Source organism: Triturus cristatus, chromosome 9 (genome assembly GCF_964204655.1).
Source record: "Triturus cristatus chromosome 9, aTriCri1.1, whole genome shotgun sequence".
Taxonomy (NCBI): Eukaryota; Metazoa; Chordata; class Amphibia; order Caudata; family Salamandridae; genus Triturus; species Triturus cristatus.
This window is the reverse complement of record NC_140592.1, coordinates 133,497,490-133,517,311: the sequence shown is the minus strand read 5'-3', so window position 1 is coordinate 133,517,311 and position 19,822 is coordinate 133,497,490. Positions and strand designations below refer to the sequence as shown.

Below are 19,822 nucleotides of genomic sequence, written 5' to 3'. Positions count from 1 at the left end.
TCTCAGCACAAGTGGCGGCCTCGCGATCCCATACGAATCCAGACCTCTCTACCCAGACGGCAGTCTCAGCACAAGTGGCGACCTCGCGATCCCATACGAATCCAGACCTCTCTACCCAGACGGCAGTCTCAGCACAATCGGCGGCCTTGCGATCCCATACGGATCCAGACCTCTCTACCCAGACGGCAGTCTCAGCACAAGTGGCGGCCTCGCGATCCCATACGAATCCAGACCTCTCTACCCAGACGGCAGTCTCAGCACAAGTGGCGGCCTCGCGATCCCATACGAATCCAGACCTCTCTACCCAGACGGCAGTCTCATACGACAGTTCATCCTATGATCACCATAACATCAGATCACACAAGAACTGCCAGTTCGAACATAGCCTGTTCTCCGGTTCGAGGGGCTCCTCTCTCCCTTATTCAGTTACCACTTACCTGATCAGGGTTAACATCTGTTCATGTAGCCGCAGCTGACTAGAAGAATAGGCTACCCTCTCATACAAGAACATGCAGCACATGTTGGTTCACTACAAACTGGGTACTTTATTACTCATTACATACGAAATCACATAACATTACAATATAACACATAGCCTGCAAAGAAAAGTGAAAGATTAAGTTGTGCACTCTAATAAGAAAGGGTCGACATCACCTTAGTAGTGTGTAGCCTGCACTCAGTGGTCATCTAGGTTCCCTTCTCGTCTGTGCCTCGGCTCGCCTGGAAGTCACACCTCCGCAGTCACGGATACACGTCTGCACCACTATGCGCTGTTCCCTTCACCCTTCTCCGAGTCACTGGGACCTCTTCCTTATCGGCTACTCTCTCCTCTCTGGCTATTCTGCTAGGAGAGTATCTGTCTCTCGGTTTTTTTCTCCGCCTCCAAGATGGCGTCTGTCTTCCCTGGAATAAGTAGTAGCTTTACTGCTAACGGCTAGATGCCGCCTACGGACTGAACATGTAACTGCCTCAGACTTTCACTAATATAGAGGTGCGTTTCCTCATGGAAAATTCCGGCCCGTAACCTGCCGCCCACCAAATTCTTGTACCTCCCCGTACCAAGGACACGTTCCCAGCCGGCCGGCCTGATGTAGTGTCTTCGGCATGAAGAAAAATACAATCCTTCGATAAGGGCCGGCCTGAACCGGTTCTCTCCAAGCGAATAACACCTCATAACTAAAACATTACATTTGACCTAGAAGCATCCCAAGCTGCCGGAGCAGAAAGAAAGATGGAGTCTCTCCCGTTTGAGGCCTACCAGGCCTGAATTCAGCACGGCTCCATGAAATACCCTCACTACAGGACAGGTTATCCCTAATACTAACGAATCTATCCCCTAGGCTATGTGTGCAAGCCCTGATCTATGGGGAAGAGCACAGGATCATGTCGAAGTGCCTAGTAAATAGGCTCCATTCACTACTCTAACCCTTAGACTTGAATGGTAAGAGACTGAAGTCACATTCAATCACCTTTCCTCACAAGAAGGCCGGGAATATCGAGCAGAACACATGTCTACAATCTTTTCAAGCCTAATTCATTCACATGGTTGATTTGATTAATCTCTTGATCCATATGATTATAAGTACTTACCTTCTAGAATGTCTCAACCTTGCACTCTACCTTTGGTTGATTCGGTCTATCATTGGACTTTTTGATGACGTTCACTTATTTTTCTGTATAGTTTCACCCCTACACACCACCTTCTTGATGGTATTCTCTTTTGTTGGGGTTTCCACGAATATTTGTGATACCACGCTGCAGGTAACAGAGATGGTTGTTCTCTCTGGTTACTGTGACTTCTCAAGATGTTTTTGTATTCATTACAAATATTTGTATCTTTCCCAGCCCTGAAGTGTTGTGGGATTACTTCCCCGACGAAACACGTGTCAGCTGGTTGCGTTTCCAAAAGGAATAAAGAACATCTAGCACCACTGAAGACTTTAGTTTTTCCTGTTTTCGCCACCACAGTATCTATATGTTTTAATGTATATGTGTGCACAGGATCATTTTTTACTGTTTCTGTTGTAGGGTTGAGTCCTACACACATTAAGGGGTTATAAGGGTCTCCCCTTCCTGTTTAGCACCATATTTACTCATCCAGCTACACACCTTATACGTACACTTGCTGAGCGTCACCACTTCCTACATACTTAATACCCTTTTCGTGATTTTGTAAGTTCATTTATGTTCCTAGATAAAATAGAAGATTTTTTCTGTTTAACATAGATTGAGCGAGGTCACCAAGAGTGCTATTCTGCTCATTCCTAATAGTGATGTATTGCTGTACAAAGGCAGTCATTCAACTGGGCTGAGAACACGAAAGCGGTATTTCTGCACCCTGATTTACTAATACTATGTAGATCTGTAATGTGAGTGAATACCATGGCTTGTGAGTTGTACCTAATGTACCTGAGAAATAAAGAACTACTCTGGTGATCAGTTTTACTTAATCCCTACAGTAACCTCTGCCCCACCTCAATATATCATCATCTTTAATGTGATAAAATGTCTGGAGTTCGAAGGGCATTGGGTGTGCCATTTTCCTGCTGTTGTTGTAATCCTGACTTATCTGGTAACTCTGGAATGAGGGCCATTTTGTGACAGACTGATCAAAGTGTAGACAAGTGTGGTTCCCCATTCAGGCTCAGAGGAGATCTGGAGGCACTTTACCAGTGTGATACATGGTCAAAGGTCAAATATAAAACAGTGCATTTGTAACAGATGAGACCAAATACTCATATTTGAACATCCAATGAAGAATTTTCCTTGAAAATAGCAGTTGACATAAAAATTGGCGTGACAATATTAATCACTTTAGTAAAATCAGCTTAACACTGATGATTGATTAGATTTACAATTGGTTATTACTGTAATTAATGTAAGACAATACATTATACTGCAGAGGATTTCTTCATTTCAGAACTTTTTGTGAACATGTTTTATGGATCAAGCAACATTGTCCACTAATGAGCACAGAGAATCTGTTTTGTTGATTTTTTATGCCGTAATAAAAAATCTAGATGAGACCTCTCATGTCTGAAACTAAATAAAGATGACTTTTAACAAAGATTTTTCTAACCTTTATGGTCACTAAAAGAACTTGTTAATTTTGTCTTCCTCTCTTGAGGAGTTTCTATCATTTTCAGCCAAAACCTCCTAGCTTAATATACCTGTTGTTTCACAATCATATAAACTGTTGGCACCTTTTTGTTTCCTTAATATTAGCAGAAAACTAATTTCATGAATTCTCATTTATGGGACAACAAAATTATTACACTAAAATCTAAAATCCTATTTTGGTAATCTTGAGACAGAGGCCTTAAATGGACTCATCAGTTATTAATGAATGGAAAGAAAATACCCTTTTCTGTATCTCAATCTCTTTTTTTGATTTCCTAAATTCATAGATAGAGAAATATTATCTACTTATTTAAAATATTTCTAGGTATATTTTACAGGTACTAAATGTGAACATGCTATGCCTTTATGAGAATACGACAATGTATTTGTTAGAAACTCACTCTAAGGCATCTTTAATGTAAAAAGATCTTTGTCCTGATGATGTCAGACTTAATTCCACTATTGGATTGAAATTGGAAGAGGATTTACACATTGCCTGGCCTTTACTTTGTTGCAATACAATATGGAACAAAATATATAAATCATCTAGAGCTTATAAAACTACGCAGACTCTATATTTTGTGTAAAATAGATTATTTTTAACACCTGAATCATTAATGAAAATGAAACTTTGTCAGAAGATAATTGTTGGTCATGTATAGTGTATCAGTATAGTATGTATCAGTATAGTGGTTTAAAACATATGTTGTTACCCTTGCTGACATGTATCCATAGATGGAGGCAAGTTAGAATACATATTAATATCAATTTTCATGTTAATATTCTTTTATTATTCTCTCATATATTTTTAGGTATTAATTTCCCTAGTTGAGGCACTTCACACCATTCTGCTAAGCTAGTAGATCTTTACTTGCTGTGACATTTCTTCAATTTGCCTCTAATTGGAAAAATGCTGTAAATGTAACTTTTAGAGTTTGCTGTCATGCAGTTTGTTTTAGTCGTAGATTAGATAGAGTGTACATTCTTCTTAGTGTCTTAAGACATCTTAGTGTCTTAACCTTTAAGAAAGAACAGGCGTGGTTCACTATAGCAGCATTCTTTACCAAATCTAGCTTTTGTAGCAAATGGATTGATATAGCTGCTGAAATAAGTTACAAAAACCCTTGATTTATTTTCTGTATTTTTCATCATAACATTTTATAATCATATTGTATTAGTAGGTACTGTTTACAATATGTGTTATCATTAGTATATACATTTATTACAGTTGATTACTTACAAGTTGTCTTTATCAGCCCTCTAAATATATGCATTTCATACTCTAGTATATCTTCCTTTTTTCTCTTCTTTTAATTCTTATATCTGTTTTTTATTGAATTATTTACTTTTTGCATATGTATTTTATTCACTATTAACTAGTTTGGTATTGATTCATATAGGATTGCAAATATGGTTTTTTATAATATATATGACATGCACTATTAGTGTTTAATCTCTATTATATCCTATTATTTTTGTTACTGTTTTCATGTGTTTGCTTAGTCCTTCAATAAAGCATCTTCACACAAAAAATATATATAATCCACTAATGGCAACCGTTCACTCCCAGAGGGAATAGTATTCATTCCAATATTTTTACTAATGGCAACCGTTCACTCCAAGAAGGAATAGTGTTCATTCCAATATTTTACAAAATAAAAATTGCAGGAAGGATTGGAAACATATCACATTCTTTGTAACATTTGCAAAGATGCCTTTTAACTGCATTGCTATCCAATTGTAGAAAATATACAAATTATCATTTTGGAGTGATGTACTTAGATTTTTCCATGACCATAATGCAACAAAAACTAAAGTCTGTTGTTTTTCTTTAAATGCAATGTAATGTTTTCAGTTCCTGCACCTACACAAAGATCAACCAAAAATGGTAAGAGCAGATTTCAAACTCATATTTTCACTATATTTCTGATTTGAAACAGTATGTGATATTATCTCGTCATTAGTGTTCTTACCAATAATTAACAATTCACTTTCCTCGTTGTCACTGTCATTAATGTGAGAATGAGTCCATATCCTTGACAAATCCGCCTTGCTTGTATTCCATACATAGTAAACAATTTGTCCCTTCTTCCTCTTACAAAGGATCCACAATTAGGATTGCCCTTATCCAAATTATTCTGCTTCGTTTGTCTCAGACTATAGAACGGTGCCCAGGGATATTCGCCCTAACTATGTAGTCTGGTGGAGTAGAGTACTTCCCACTGTTCTTTGATTGTGGGCATTTACTAGGCACGATGTACAAGTGGTGAGCTCCAACACGGGACCAGGTACCAAAGTCTTTTTAATGTTGATGTCTCTCACCCAGAAAACTAGGAGTTATACAATAGGACTTGTGGCCAGTGAGAAGCAGTGGATGCTTTCGGTCAACATTTGTGAACATGGTACTTCCATGGGAATTCATGAACTCACTTGAACTGCAGGGCACCTACTTTAATGAGCAGGTTCACCAATGTCAGCCAAGCTGCCTGAGTCTTGCAATTCAGAATTGCCTTTGGAATATCAGCTTCTGAACATTATTGCATAGGTTACATGAAACATGGGTGCAACTTGGGAACAGTGTAGCAACTATTTGGAATTACGTGTAGTGACAGTTGGACAGCTGCTAAGCTGTGTGGACTATCATAAAAGGCTGATTATTTTATACTTGCCTGAATTTTCTTTCATTTTAAGGAGAAAACATGTCAAAGCAGAATGAGTCATTGGGGGCCCAATTAAACACGCTCGTTCAACAAGAAGTGAGAAGTAAATTTATTCAAATAGAGATGAAGAACACATTGAGGGAGACAGTATAGGCACGGTTACCAAAGAGGCACTCTCTGGCAGGGTTGCTGGTCCCTTTCTGATAATGATGAGGTAGTGAAGATGAAAGAGTATAAAATGGGTGCCCAAGCGGGAGTCATTTGTAGCAAAAACAAATCTAAAATTCCATACATGATAAGAAGAGGAGAAAGGATGTAGCACCCAGAACAAGAATGTTGTTCAAAACTGCATTCAGGAGAATGTTGTCCTTTGCAGCACTTAAATAGATTAGGTGTCTCCTGTTGAGGAGGATTAGTTTGATCTTTTGATTGTTAAAAAGGGCACAAAGAATAGTGAATATATTTTAGATGTTCACTATGATGGTTTTGATGCTGATAAATTCAAAGAGGGTTTTCAAGGCTCTACAAAGAAAGGGGTTTTATTGATCATAGGAAGAAGGGATGTTTAGCGCCTCAAGGGTTAGGGATCCTCATATTGCTGGATAGTGGCCTGCGATGATATAGGATACTATATTAATGAATGAATTAGAAGCCTTTATGTGCTTAGGGCAGAGGAGTAGTGAGGATAGACTGGTCAAGACTGGTGACCAATGTGAAAGCTCGTGTAACTTCAAATTTAGATGCAGTGTTAGTAACCTTTCTGTTTAAATTAGGCAGAGGTCCTAGGAAAGATTTACAGCATTCGCTACAATAATGGCAGGATAATTTACTCAATTTAATAGGGTCAATGTTTCATATGTTTTCATATGACAGAATAGGTCAAATTAAAATAAGTAGAGGTTGATATAGATTTATTAAGAGGATGTTTAATAGGGTCATTTTTCATATTTGTTCATATAATAGAATAGATCGAATAAAAATAGATAGACGTTCATATAGATTTATTAAGAGAATGGTGGTATGATGCATTTGTTTACTGTTGTGATTTAAATTACACATAAACTGGCTCTTATGGTCATGGAGAATTGTATTGGTTGTTCCTAGAGAATGGTATCAGCTGGGTAATTGAACTATTACAAGGAATCAAATAAGATTAAATTGGATTTATGAGTTCAAGAAACAGTAAAGGTTTTCAGAGAGGAATTTATGGAAGAGCCATTTCAGATCAGAAAACTGAAAGAGTAGTATTTGACAAAAGACAAAGGAAAGATGGTGGAAATCGAGGTAAAGTAATGGTGCCATAAAGTGTGCTTGTAAGAGAGAGGGAGTGTACATGCTTACTATATTTTTATACAATACAAAGGTCAAGGAATGGCCACCGGTGATAAATCTGCACAATGTGAACAGTTTGTTTTCATTTACAGACACTTCAACATCGAGGAGTTCATCTGTTGAGGGACATTTTAGAGCAAGCTGGACCTAAAAGACTCATATTTAACAGTCCCAATGGCGATGAAAAATCAGGCTTATCTTTAGTTCAGTTGGAGATGCTGATTGAACCAAGTTATGTGTTTACCATTTGGTGTTTTGTCAGTACCTTGATGTTTTACAAAGATGTTGTACCCAGTCATGGCTTTTTTCAGAGAGACCATTTATTGGTACAATATTTTAATTGTGGCTCAAGACTACAGGTAGGATTTAGGGCTTTTTTTTGTTATTGTGAGGACCTTCTTAGGGAATCTAGGTTTCATAATCAATTTGAAGAGATCAATGATGGGAAGTAAATATTTTGGGTTTTCAAGTGAATACTTTCTTGGCTTATATAAAGTTTCCTGGAAACACAGTAACGATGATGAAGGTAGCGATTAAATCAAACTCTGAAGAGAGAAGTGGAATCCTTGAGAGCTTTGGCAATGATAATTGGGTTCCTAACTTCATCAAATCAGGTGTCCTGGGCTGCCTTATTACAGGACACTTCACAGACTAACAGAAAATGTTTTAAGGAGAGTTTTGTGGTATGATGACAACATGTGATTTTTAGCAGAGGTAAGAGGTGTTATGTTTGAGCTATTTTTGAAATAGTGATAAAGTATATGTTAGAGACAAGTGTAAATAAACAGAGATGGAGAGCTAGTCTGCATCACCCAAAAATAGGAGGAAAATTTTTAGATTAGAAGAGTCATCAAAAATTGTTTGGATTAAGGATGGGTTATTAGCGCTGAAGATTTTCCGTGAGTCTGCAGTATGGTGCATAAACCACAGTTGGCAAAAGGAATAGAGTTTATTTTATTTGAATCATAAGATTACTGTAGCAGCATAGTATTTATCAAGGGGGGGAATGAGATGCATTGGAATTCAAGACATTTGAAGGATTCCAGTGGTTGCTGTTTCAGCAAGTTCCAAAAGATTTGGGAACCATTGGAATTATTACAAAGCAGGTTATTGGACAGATAGCAATGTATTGTAGTTGGATGCTGGATATGGAAGAATGCGTCATTGGCATTGGGACGGGTGCTGCAGCAGCACCTGCCGCAATGTTAATGATGCGGAATGCGACTGCCAGGGTGGCGGTCGCATCCTAATTGGAGGTGTGGGACCGCTGCACTGCTGGCGGCTGGTCCAAGCACCGCATCCTAATAAGGCCCTTAGAGAGGTGCCTTCCGGAATAGCAAAGGTATGACATGAAAAATCTTTGTCTTGGAGACCAGACCTGAGCAAAAATGACAAACAATGGGAGTACTTAAATTAAGTAAAATCAGTGCTGCTTTCCCAAACTGATCTAAGTACTTTCCAATTACCATATGGAAAACAGAGGTTCCATTGTCCCAATGCAGGGGTTGAAAGCTCACGGACATGGCATGGGGAAGATCATCAGTCTCAACAAAAGTAGAGATTTACTGGGTTATTTCCATTTAGAAATGTTTGGAGAGAAATGCTAAAAGGGAGATCCGTCTGAAGTTACTTTAGGGCCTGGTTTAGATCTGGGTAGATGGGATACTCCATCTCAAATGTGACGGATATCCCATTCACTATGTTACAAGTGCCATAGGATATAATGCATTTGTATTAAGGAGGATGTGATATCCATCATATTTGTGACAGAGTATCCCATCCACCAAGGTCTAAATCAGTCCCTTAGTTATTTTGTAACAGGTGAAGGTTTTTTTAAATATGTATTGCCACAGCTAATGCCGCTATACAGGCAATATCATTGAATCCGTTTTTGTAATGGTTATGTGGATTTAAGGGACTCCAGGAATGGCAGTCGCTATAGAGAATAGAAATTTGAGGTGATCCATGTAGGAATGCATGAACAGCAGAGCTGTCAGTGTTACTCTGGTTGACAAACCAAGTCACAGATCCGTATGCCAATAAACAAGAAAACCAGTGTCACTAGTAGCTCTTAGTAGCTCATAAAGGATGTCAATCATGTAAAGCTAATACATCAAATCAGCACCTTTGCAGGTTTTTAGATTGCAATATATTACAAAATCAATTAGATTTAATTTGTGCACTCTAAATTTCATAAAGTATATAAAGATCGTCTATATGTCCATAATCCTTTCACGGTGCGAATTATGGTTTTAACCAAAAAGAAAAACGTTAATATTTCAATCAAAAAACATTACAATCAAAGGAGTCAACAGACTTATTTCGTTTTTCCAATATAATTGCTTATTTTATTCAATTAAAAGATTAATCTAAGGTAATAATATCTTTATTGTTTATGGTTGTTTTCACAAACCTTTACAATATTTTTTATCGGATAATCAGACATAGCACATACAGTTTAATAAAAAGAAATTCATTCATCTTCAATAAATAGTAATAATTCCAGAAGGTTAACATGAATTTCATTGTATAGGCTAAATGTTTAAAAACATTCAGATGCTCTTCATTGATACGGTTGATATGGTTTCAGTAAAGTGCTGGTGCAAGCCTTTTAACAACAAATATACTTCTTGTACTTTATAGTAAGGTGCAACTGATTTTTGTGAATAACTTTCTCTTAAAACTTTCTCTTAAAACTACACAAAAATAGTGTTCAGATGCTCTTCATTAATACAGTTGGTACCTTTTGGGTAAAGTGATGGTGCAAGTCTTTTAACAACAAATGTACTTCTTGTACTTTGCAGTAAAGTGCAACTGATTATTTATCAGTAACTTTCTCTTTAAAAGTAGAATTACTCAAAAATAGCATACAATATAGATTAACCGCGGACTACTTTTTTATACCCCCTACTGGCTGAACAGGCTAGCTGCCGAGATGACAAACCTTGCAAACAAAACATTCAGGACCATGTTGTCAGGGTTTAGAAAGGCTATTACTGCCTGCCGGCACAAATGAACACCCAGTTTGTTTCATTCTCCTCTATTAATCTAATTTCAATTCCAAATTGTATGTTTTTCAGTAATTGAATGTAGCTTTAATTTTCAATTGCTCAGTGTTCCTATTGATAAAGATGGAAGAAGATAATGTTTGTTTGGCTGCTTTTGGGTAAGGAATTACATGGATTGAAAATAGGGATATCATCCTGATGAAGGAAATTACATTTCTTAAACTCATTAATGATAATCTATCAACCAAATATGATGTAAAAGGAGATGGTATTGTGAACAGAAAATGAACTACTCAATTGAAAATTGAATTGAGTAAAATGTTTGATTATTTTAGATACCTTTATTAAGGAACCTGTGACTCATGAAAATTGCAGCCAACTTGAGCTGTAAAATGCACGATTCCTCATGACTGATATAATAGGGATTTTATCATCTCCGAGGTCAATGTAATAATTTGCAAGTCTAACATATTTTACTCATCTGAGGTCAGATGTATGAACATTTCATTTAGAGAGTCCATAATTGTAATTTTTTGCAATTAGAGACTCGGAAAATGAAATGTACTAATGTGTCCAAAACACATTAGCAATTCCCAAATGGGTCGCAAATGACCTGCCTCATCAATATTCATGAGGCAGGGCGCAATTTGTGACACACTGGCAATGGGCAATAGCACAGGGATGGTATCCTACTGGGGATAATATACTAACATGTACGTGTTTGCTGTTTAATAAGGCAACTTTCATTTTGTTGAAATGCAGCCCATTTCCTTATATGAAAATGGGAATGCATTTAAAAAAAAAATGAATCATTTCTGTTTCATTTTTAAAGGGTAGGGAGTGGTCCGTAGGACCACTGCCTACTGTTAAAAATGTTGTTTTGCTACCATTTACAAATGGGAAGGGGTCCCCTGCGGACCCCTTCCCGTTTGTAACTGGCCTACCACCAACTTGAAGTAGGTGGTAAACTGTGATTGTTTTGCAACCACATTCCGGTCACAAAACAATTGTACATTCCCCTGTGACTCACTATTAGGAGAGATGCCCTTGCCACGCACCTTCCTAATAGCGACTCGCAAACCCTATTTTGCGAGTCGGTAATAGGTTACGGACACGCAAAATAGGGTTTGTACATAGAAAATGCATTTTATGGGTCAAAAACACACAATGTGCTGTTTGCAACTGTTAAAATGTGCTGTACATCTGGCCCTTAATCTTTTCCTCAGCAGAAATGAGAGCAATTATGTGTATGTACGTGTGAAATCTCATATTTTTGGGCTGAAATTTCATGACATTCCCATACAGTGTTGAGAAATTACATATTTATTGTGAAATGTTGTTTGACAGTATGTCACATGAGTAAACACTTCACATAAAAAAGTCTCACAAGATACCGATAGGCAACTGGTTCTAGCAAGAAAAGTAATACGAAATTTATGGTACATTTCACATATTTTGCATAATGCGAAATTCGATAATGACATACATTTTGGCGGAGTAATTAAACTTTTATCCAATCGTAGTAATCTGTAGATTAAATAAATGTGTCTAATGCGGGTGACAGCCATCACTGGTAGTATAGTTATAAATGATTTTGCCTGTATTTGCAACATGCATCGGCAATGAAATACTAACATTCAACTTTCTTTCAAACAGTTGACTATCCAGATTTTATTGTGCAGCTTCCAACCCAAAGTGATTTAATTTGTCTGAATGTTATTGGGGAACTTGACGATCCAGTGATCTTAGTTGCTGACCCCAACACAGGTAAGAAGACTTCTTTTATAGTGTGCCTAAAAGCATGTAGAAGTACTGTTACTTTCTGTTTATTGTAGAATAGATGCGTTTGATATTTCAAGGTTTATTTTGACACAAATTGAAATGTAGGGACTACACTCAGGTAAATAAAGTCTACACAGACATTTGCATTCGGCTTTTATTCACTGTAAGTGCAAGTTCATCAGCAGCATCATTGTCTGTACATATCGGAACTCATGTGATAAACTGATCAATTTTTTCATCTCTTTACTCAATAAATCAATTTTCAATAGAGAGTGTGCATTTCCAAGTCACTTTCATGATCCCTGATTCTAATCATGTTTATGTACAAGAAGTATGTGTCAAATTTCCTAGTTAGTAGTGCCCAGTTTACAATGCTTTTACTTTGGTGTTGCATCAGTTTTGTGGTGCAGCCCTGACGCAAACTACATTTGAGCAATTACCAAGCTGTGCGAAGTCACTGTTCGTGGCTTTGCGAGTTGTTGTAAATACAACACAACACAAGGCTGCACATAGCATTACATTGTGTTGGTAGGCACTACATGGTGGGAGCAAAGATTTGTAAACCTGGGTTTGCTACAAAATGGTGTGCCTTTACAACAGCTCTGTGGCAAAGAGAAATTTCTTTATTTTTCCTCATTACTTCCTCTTTCATCGTGTACTGCATTCTTCAGTACACATAGAAAGAGGAATATGACTCTTTGAATTGTTTTTACACAATCCAATGGATTGCAGATGGTTAATGCATTGTGATGTAGAGTTCTTTTAAAGAGGTGAATCTTCAACTCTTTCCTAAATTGGAGCAGTGTTGGTGTGGTCCTGATAGATACTGCGATGATGTTCCTGATCCTGGAAACATACAAGGAAAGATCTTCTGTCTTGCTTTTTGCTTTTTTATGCTTCTTATTCTGCACTCTGATGGTGTCCTGGCTGTGGACGGGCTGAGAACCACTAGAGATGGCAAACTTGTCTCCAGCATAAGTGAGGTGCTGGTCACAATGACCTTTAAAATGGTGCAGCTGGTTTTGAAGATGGTGTGGGTTGCCAAGGGTAGCTAGTGGAGTTCCACCAGGGTGGTGGTGACCTTATCATATTTCTTCCGGTCCTGGATGAGAAAAGCTGCTCCGAATGTGTGCTCATGTAGAGTCTGCGAGGCCAAGGAGTGTGAAACTCTCAATTTCCAGATTCAAGATAATGAGGGCTTGAACATCAGTTATTAAGTTGCTTTCTGGAAGAAACTGTTTGACTTTCTTTAGAAGAGAGGGCTGGTATGAGGCCATCTTAGGGTTTTGGCAATGTGTTTCTTGAGGGTGAAGTTGATGTTCAGGGTAAATCCAAGTTAAATGCATTCAATGAAAGTTTATATTTGAAGCCCTCAAGGTTCATGTCATTGAGTCAGGTTTGTAATTTACCTTAATTGTTGTTCTTGGCAAATAAAAGGAAATATGTCATGGTTGGGTTGAGCTTCAGGTAGGTGCTGGACATCCATGTCTGGATGATGTGCCAGCAGTGTTTGAGGTCTTGGATATCTAAAGTGGATGAGCTTTCCATGCAGAGTTGAGTATTATCATCAGATTGGTGAATTGTGATGGTGTTATCTGCTAATAGAGTATGAAGCAGATCCATGTAAAGCTAGAAGATGACAGGAGTCAGTATGGAACCTGCAGTTTCTGAAAGTGATATGCCCTGGCAGACATATTACAAATACTTATTGTCAACAGATCCAGTGAGAGGGCTTCTTCATCATTTGTAGAGGACTTATGTTGACATTGGCAGCACCTATATGGTTCTAGGAATTAACTGCATAAACTCTGGTTTGTGGGGGCACGGGAAGAGGTTTTAATATTGTTTTGTTCACTCTAAAGCAATGGATTGATACTCATCAGCCAGTGGGATATCGCTGACAATGTTTGTTCTCAAAAACTATCAGAATAAAAACACTTAGGGGCATATGTATCATCTCCATTTGCGATTCTCAAATAGCGATTTTTTGAGAATCGCTATTTGAGAATTGCAAAACGGGATGTATTTAAAAAATCGCACAAATTTTGTGATTTCTTAAAATTCCTTAATTGCGATTAGCAAATTGCTAAATCGCAATTAAGGAATACCTTCCCATTCGTTCCTATGGGCCAGGAGGCCCATAGCAATGAATGGGAAGTCCTTCTCAATTTGCGAATCGCTATTTGCTAATCGCAAATTGAGAATATTTTCAAAGGTGCAAGGGTGTCATGATGACACCCTGATGCACCCCTGAAATCAGCATGTGTGCACATATGGCGCACATACATGCCGTAAGGGCATGTATGTGCACCACATGGCACTTTGAAATATGCAAAAAAGTGCATATTTCAAAGAAATCGCAACTTACCACCAACTTGAAGTTGGTGGTAATTTGCGATTTCTTAAGGAGAAATCGCACAACTTGGGTGCGTGTTACATTGCAGTTAAGAAATCGCAATTTGCGATTTCTTAAATGCTTACGCAAACTTAAGAAATCGCAAATTTAGCGATTCCTTAAGATTGCGAGAATGAAATGCCTCATACATCTCCTTTTGCTTTTTTTGCGATTTGCAGCGTTTGCGAATACAAAATCCTTTGATACATATGCCCCCAAATCATTAAATTGCTTGCTGATATGTTCCCAGTGGCTTGAACTTGGTGAAGGCAAAAATTGAATAATAGTACAAGGAACAAAGTGTTAAGACTCTTTGATTTATTGGGATGCTGACATGAGTCTCAAACCACTAATTAATGGTGTCATAAAGAATTGGTGGGAAGTTACCAAAGGTTTCTCATAAATCCCTTTTAGAGGTAATCTGGTGCATCGTTCTATACCTGGAAGCTCTGGTGTGGTCATCAAAGAAGTTGTGCCACATATTCGATATACCGTTAGTTGTGCCACTGATCATTTGAACCTTTAGATATCGACTGAATTGTATGGTGGGAGCTAACATCAGCACCACAACTCAAATTACAGCAAACCTATTCGACCCCACCAGAACTACAGAGAGGATGGTTTCAAAACCATTACGGTTTTTAGCAGATTAGTCTAAATTACAAAATGTAGTCATTCAATAAATCAATTTATCAAATAAGCATATATATCAAAACAGTTGTTAAATCTGAAATTATGAAATTATATGTTATGTACATGGTAGTGCAAATCATTAAAAGATACAGAATGCAGAATGAAGGCTTATTGGTTCAATAAAGGAACTTCCCTAATCTAAATAAAGCATCGAAGAGTGACAAGGGAAAATTCTAAGCGCAAGGTGTCAGCCTCAAATGAACCACATTAAGGTTCGTGGGAAAATGCAGAAATGTTTAAAAGACAAGCTGAAGAACCAAGTATAGGTGCAACCAGCATGTTATGGGAAGGTCTTCCCTAAGGGAAGTTAGGTCAGGATCTGCTAACTATTCTAAGAAACACACAATTAAATCACTTGGAATTCTTCTGAAACTTCTCCCTACCACACCTTATAGAGGAGCCAATCAGGTTGCACCTTCTTCTGCAAACAACATAGATTTCCCTTATTCTCACCACTGAATAAAGGCACACACAGCTGCATGTCCATGTAAAAAATCGAATAATTTTCTAAGCTAACATTTGTAAAGCGAAACAATGAGCTACTCTCCTAACAATGTAGATTTTCAGGCACCTGCAATGAAAAGAAACATGTGAAAGTACATTGAAATCAACAACGCATTTTATATCAGAAGTGACTTTGAATAGCTAAGACCTGCTCGCAGTTAGGCCCCTGGCAGAAATGCATTTGATTACCATAAACTAATGATTATACTGGAAAATTATAAAATGTGGGCTCTTCATCTGTGCATGCTGCCACACATTAGCACACGGATTAACATATTAGCACACTGATTAACATACAGATTAGTAATAATAATCGAGTACTAACTTTTGTGTATTCCTTAGGCCTGAAATACAGTGTGTGCAACCATAAACATAACTAAATAAATAGATTCACCCAATGTTTGGACTCTGCAAGTGTTATATTTGAGAAGATCTGATGAATGTTTACCAGTGAATGGCATAGCTTTAACATCCTGCCTTTGGGATTTTATTGTCTATATGGATTTGACTAGCTTCCTAGAGCATCAAATCTCCTTCTAACATTCAGGTAGATAGGACTTCTCTTTGCATCCCTGTGGTCCATTGAACAAAATGTAAATTATCAACTAGCTAAATGTATTTAGTCTTGGGATTAAAGATGTGAAATGGTTTGGCAATCCATGTGCAGATAAAATAATTTGTTGTTGAAAGCTGCAATACTGGTGGCTATATTGTAAAATTCACTCTGCATTTTAGTATTAACATTACTGTTTTAGCACCTAGATGCAGTTGGTCTTGGAATCCACTATAAAAATCAACAAATAAATGGATAGCTATAATGAATGGTGGCAGGGCTGTCTATTTCTTCACATTGTACCAAATCTTTTAGCTCTAAACCAGGATAACAGCTTAGAATAAAGATGGTCTAAAAGCCCAGTTTGAGTTTCATATAGCAAACGTTCTATCAACACATTTTCCTGAATATTAATAATTCAGCCGCAGTTGCGGAAGTATATCCTCCATTTTAGAGGTTGCTGCAGCGGCTGTAAAGGTTTTCCACAAACCTTAATGGCTGGTTCTACAATAGATAAAGGACTACTGAGGAAAAACAAAGTTATGGGAAATTCCAGCATGCTAAATAGGCATGCCGGAATTATGGTCAAGAAGTTGTCACTGAAAATGCCAATCTAAACTATGAATATCTAGCCATTACCCACTTGACAACCACTTCCTAGAAGGACCTCTGCACCATTTTGTTTGGTCTTTCTTGATTTTAACAATGTTGAATATAGTGCAAAACTTGCTGCCATGAATCAATTCGACTGTTGGCTACATGTTTGAGTTGGCAATCACAACCAAAGTTGGACCCAATGGCGGAGTTGATGAGGTCTCCAAAAAGTCATCTTACACAAATAAAATGGGTGGTGAAATGCAGGGAATAACAAATGTTGATGGCATCTTGTAGCAAAAAGAATCAACAGCTGGTAAACTACCCTGTCTTATGTGTTCTTTAGAAATAAAAACAACCTTGCCCCACATGCTTTATTGCCAATATTCCTATAGCTGAATTTGTAGTTAGATCATCTACATTCGTATACTTACATTTTTATTTATGTGTGTACACAGTATTGCCTAGATCCAGATTACATTTCTATTGCATGGTGAGAGGAATAGGTCCTAGAGCGTATGTATTTCTGGCTTAAACATTAAGGGGCCTATTGGGATGGCGGTCGGAAAATCTCCCTGACCGCCATGGTAGCGGGAAAAGACCACCCGCAAGGACCGCGGCATAACCGATGGTCCAATTAGGATGCTCCACAGTTGAAATTCGACCGCAGCGGTCGGATTCTGATGATTAACATTGCAGCAGTTGCTGCTGCCAGCAGCACCGCCGCGGTGTGAAAAGGAGCATGTCATGCATGTCACTGCACTGCATGACAGGCACTGCACAGTGCCTGCCACCTGGTACAGGGACATGTAGGAGGGTACCATGGGTACCCCCAGTGCACCCACACCCCTCAACACATTGGGGGCCCGCAATGGGCCCCCGGAGACATTCTCCGCATGCCTTTTCATGGCGGCTCCACCGCCGCGGAAAGGCTGTCTACCGCCGGCATCATAATCATGCCGGCAGAGCCTGGCCCTGCACCGGTATCATTGTAGTGGTCCAGTTCCGCCCGCTAGGCATGCGTGCCGACTGGTACCGGTGGAAAAGTGGCAGGCGGAGATTCTCACCGCCACGGTCGTCACCGCCATGCTAATGGGACCGGCGGTTTACAGGGTTGCGTTCGCGGGCGGATGTCCGCCGCCGATCCAGCGGTTCCAACCACCAGCCCAGCGGCGGCCATCCGCCTGCCATCCTAATAGACCCCTAAATGTCTATAGCCACTGCTCTTTATCTCTACTGACCCATACATCACCTTATTAGAGGTACAAGTCAATCCTCTTTATTCTAGATTTTGTATTCTATATCTGTTGTATTGAACTATCTAAAACTACATTTTAATTAGACCTCATACCCATTGAATGACTCTGTCCTGCACTGAAAAATGCAAAGACCACAATCTGAAAAAGGCCAATACAAAGCCACCACCTGACTAGTCATACTGAATTGTAAATAATCCAGTAATGCTCAGTAGACACTGTTCTGAACTGTAATGGTGCTGGGTCATAACACCTCTGTTTTGTTTAGGGATATTTGTGGATGGACGAACGGAGAAGCTGGGACAGCAAAGCTATTTTGTGTCATTTGAAATTGAATACAAGGATCTTAATGTGTCGCTCAGTGCGTCAAAGGATGGGCTAACCATACAGAGTCATCAAGGCAAAATCATCATGGACTGGTATAATCGGTCATTCATTAAGTTAGACAGGTAAGACATGAATTCTTTATTGTTCACCTTTTGTGAACTATGTACATTACCTTTAGTGTGAGGAAATATAATTTGCAATGGCTCATAAAGTGGACTTTCAATTGGCATAAGATATCTGTATGTTCCATGCTTAATTTGAGCCCATGGTTGCCTGTGGGCCCAGCAAGCACTCATTTTTGGGAACTGACAGTTACTTTTCCTCATCAGACATTTTCCGCAAGCTGAAGAGGGAGAACGCACAAAGGAAAAGAAGTAGAAAGAGAAAGACAATGCGAGAAGGCAGAAACCTCCAAGAGTGAGATAAATAGGAAATGAGTGCCTGGTAGTTCATTAAGGTAGCATGAGGTGGATTTGAGACAACCAACCTTGGGATTTCAGCACAACGGTGTCGCCACTGTTGTCTGAGCAGCGCTTTGGGCACCAGCACTTATTCTTCTATAAATTAAGCACTGTATGTTGTATTGACTTCGGGCCCGATTACGACTTTGGCGCAGTTGCGCCAGCTCTCCGTCAGCATGTCTGCACCAAAGCGGCATGAGAACCTCCCAGTCTATATTTACTTTTTTAGTCATTTGCAGGGATTTCCTTTGCCGTTCCCACTGTGGTGCCTATAAAATAGGCACCGCAATGGGAACGGCAAAGGAATTTTCAGAACGGCATGGACTTGAAAGTCCATGCCGTGCTAGGACTTCGGTACCTGCACACATAGGGGCACATGTTGTGCTCCCCTGTGTGCATACATAAGGAATGAGGCACAAGGGTTACTTTTCCTCACCACCACTTTTTTCATGGAGGAAAGACCTCCATGAAATCAGTGGTGGTGATGAAAGTTGGTATACATACCTCTGGACCACCACGCCACCGCCAGGGAACAGTAGTTCCCTGGTTGAGTCTGTGGCCCCAACGTGGGATGACCACTAGGGTTGTAATGTGGCAGTTGCAACACCTCTACCGTTGCACCACCACAAGTCAGACTTGTAATCAAGCCCTAAGTGTCCCTATTCCATCCATCACTATCTTGTAATTCTATGGGTTTACGAAAATGACACATGTGTGTCTGTTTTTCTAGGCCTCTAATTTCATATTCTACAGATATTGATTCAAATATACCAATTTTCAGCTTTGGGAATTTAATATGTTTTAAATTAACTTTACATATATATTACTCCTATACTATTTCCCTAACATGTTTACTCTTCTCTCTTCCCATTGTTAAAATAGGGTTCATTGCTGTACCTTCCAGCATTTTCTACTGTAATCTATGTGTGAAGATATTGACAGAAATGTCTTTGCAAATGCATGTGAGTTACTGGTGACTGGGTGTTCACCACATTTATATAGGATTTCTCTAATCACTCCTCGGACACACTCCTGGGAATGCCTACAAGTGTTACTTTGCATGAAATCTATGACTGTTTAAACTAGGTACACATGCAGAGAATTGTATTTCACTGCCTTGTTCCACTTTCTATACTT

The 19,822-nt window shown here is 38.8% G+C and overlaps 1 protein-coding gene across 5 annotated transcripts in view; it reads left to right on the top strand.

Annotated features, from left to right (window-relative positions):
- LOC146797516 (inter-alpha-trypsin inhibitor heavy chain H4-like) overlaps window positions 1–19,822 on the top strand; it is a 598,346-nt gene that overhangs the window by 513,464 nt on the left and 65,060 nt on the right. For 4 of the 5 annotated variants that reach the window (XM_085624535.1, XM_085624533.1, XM_085624532.1 and 1 more), the window contains 3 exons: window positions 4,976–5,008; window positions 11,777–11,887; window positions 18,166–18,346. In XM_085624535.1, coding sequence (XP_085480661.1) covers window positions 4,976–5,008; window positions 11,777–11,887; window positions 18,166–18,346 — 325 coding nt within the window. The remainder of the gene's footprint in view (window positions 1–4,975; window positions 5,009–11,776; window positions 11,888–18,165; window positions 18,347–19,822) is intronic. The other variant, XM_085624534.1, reaches the window with a different exon arrangement.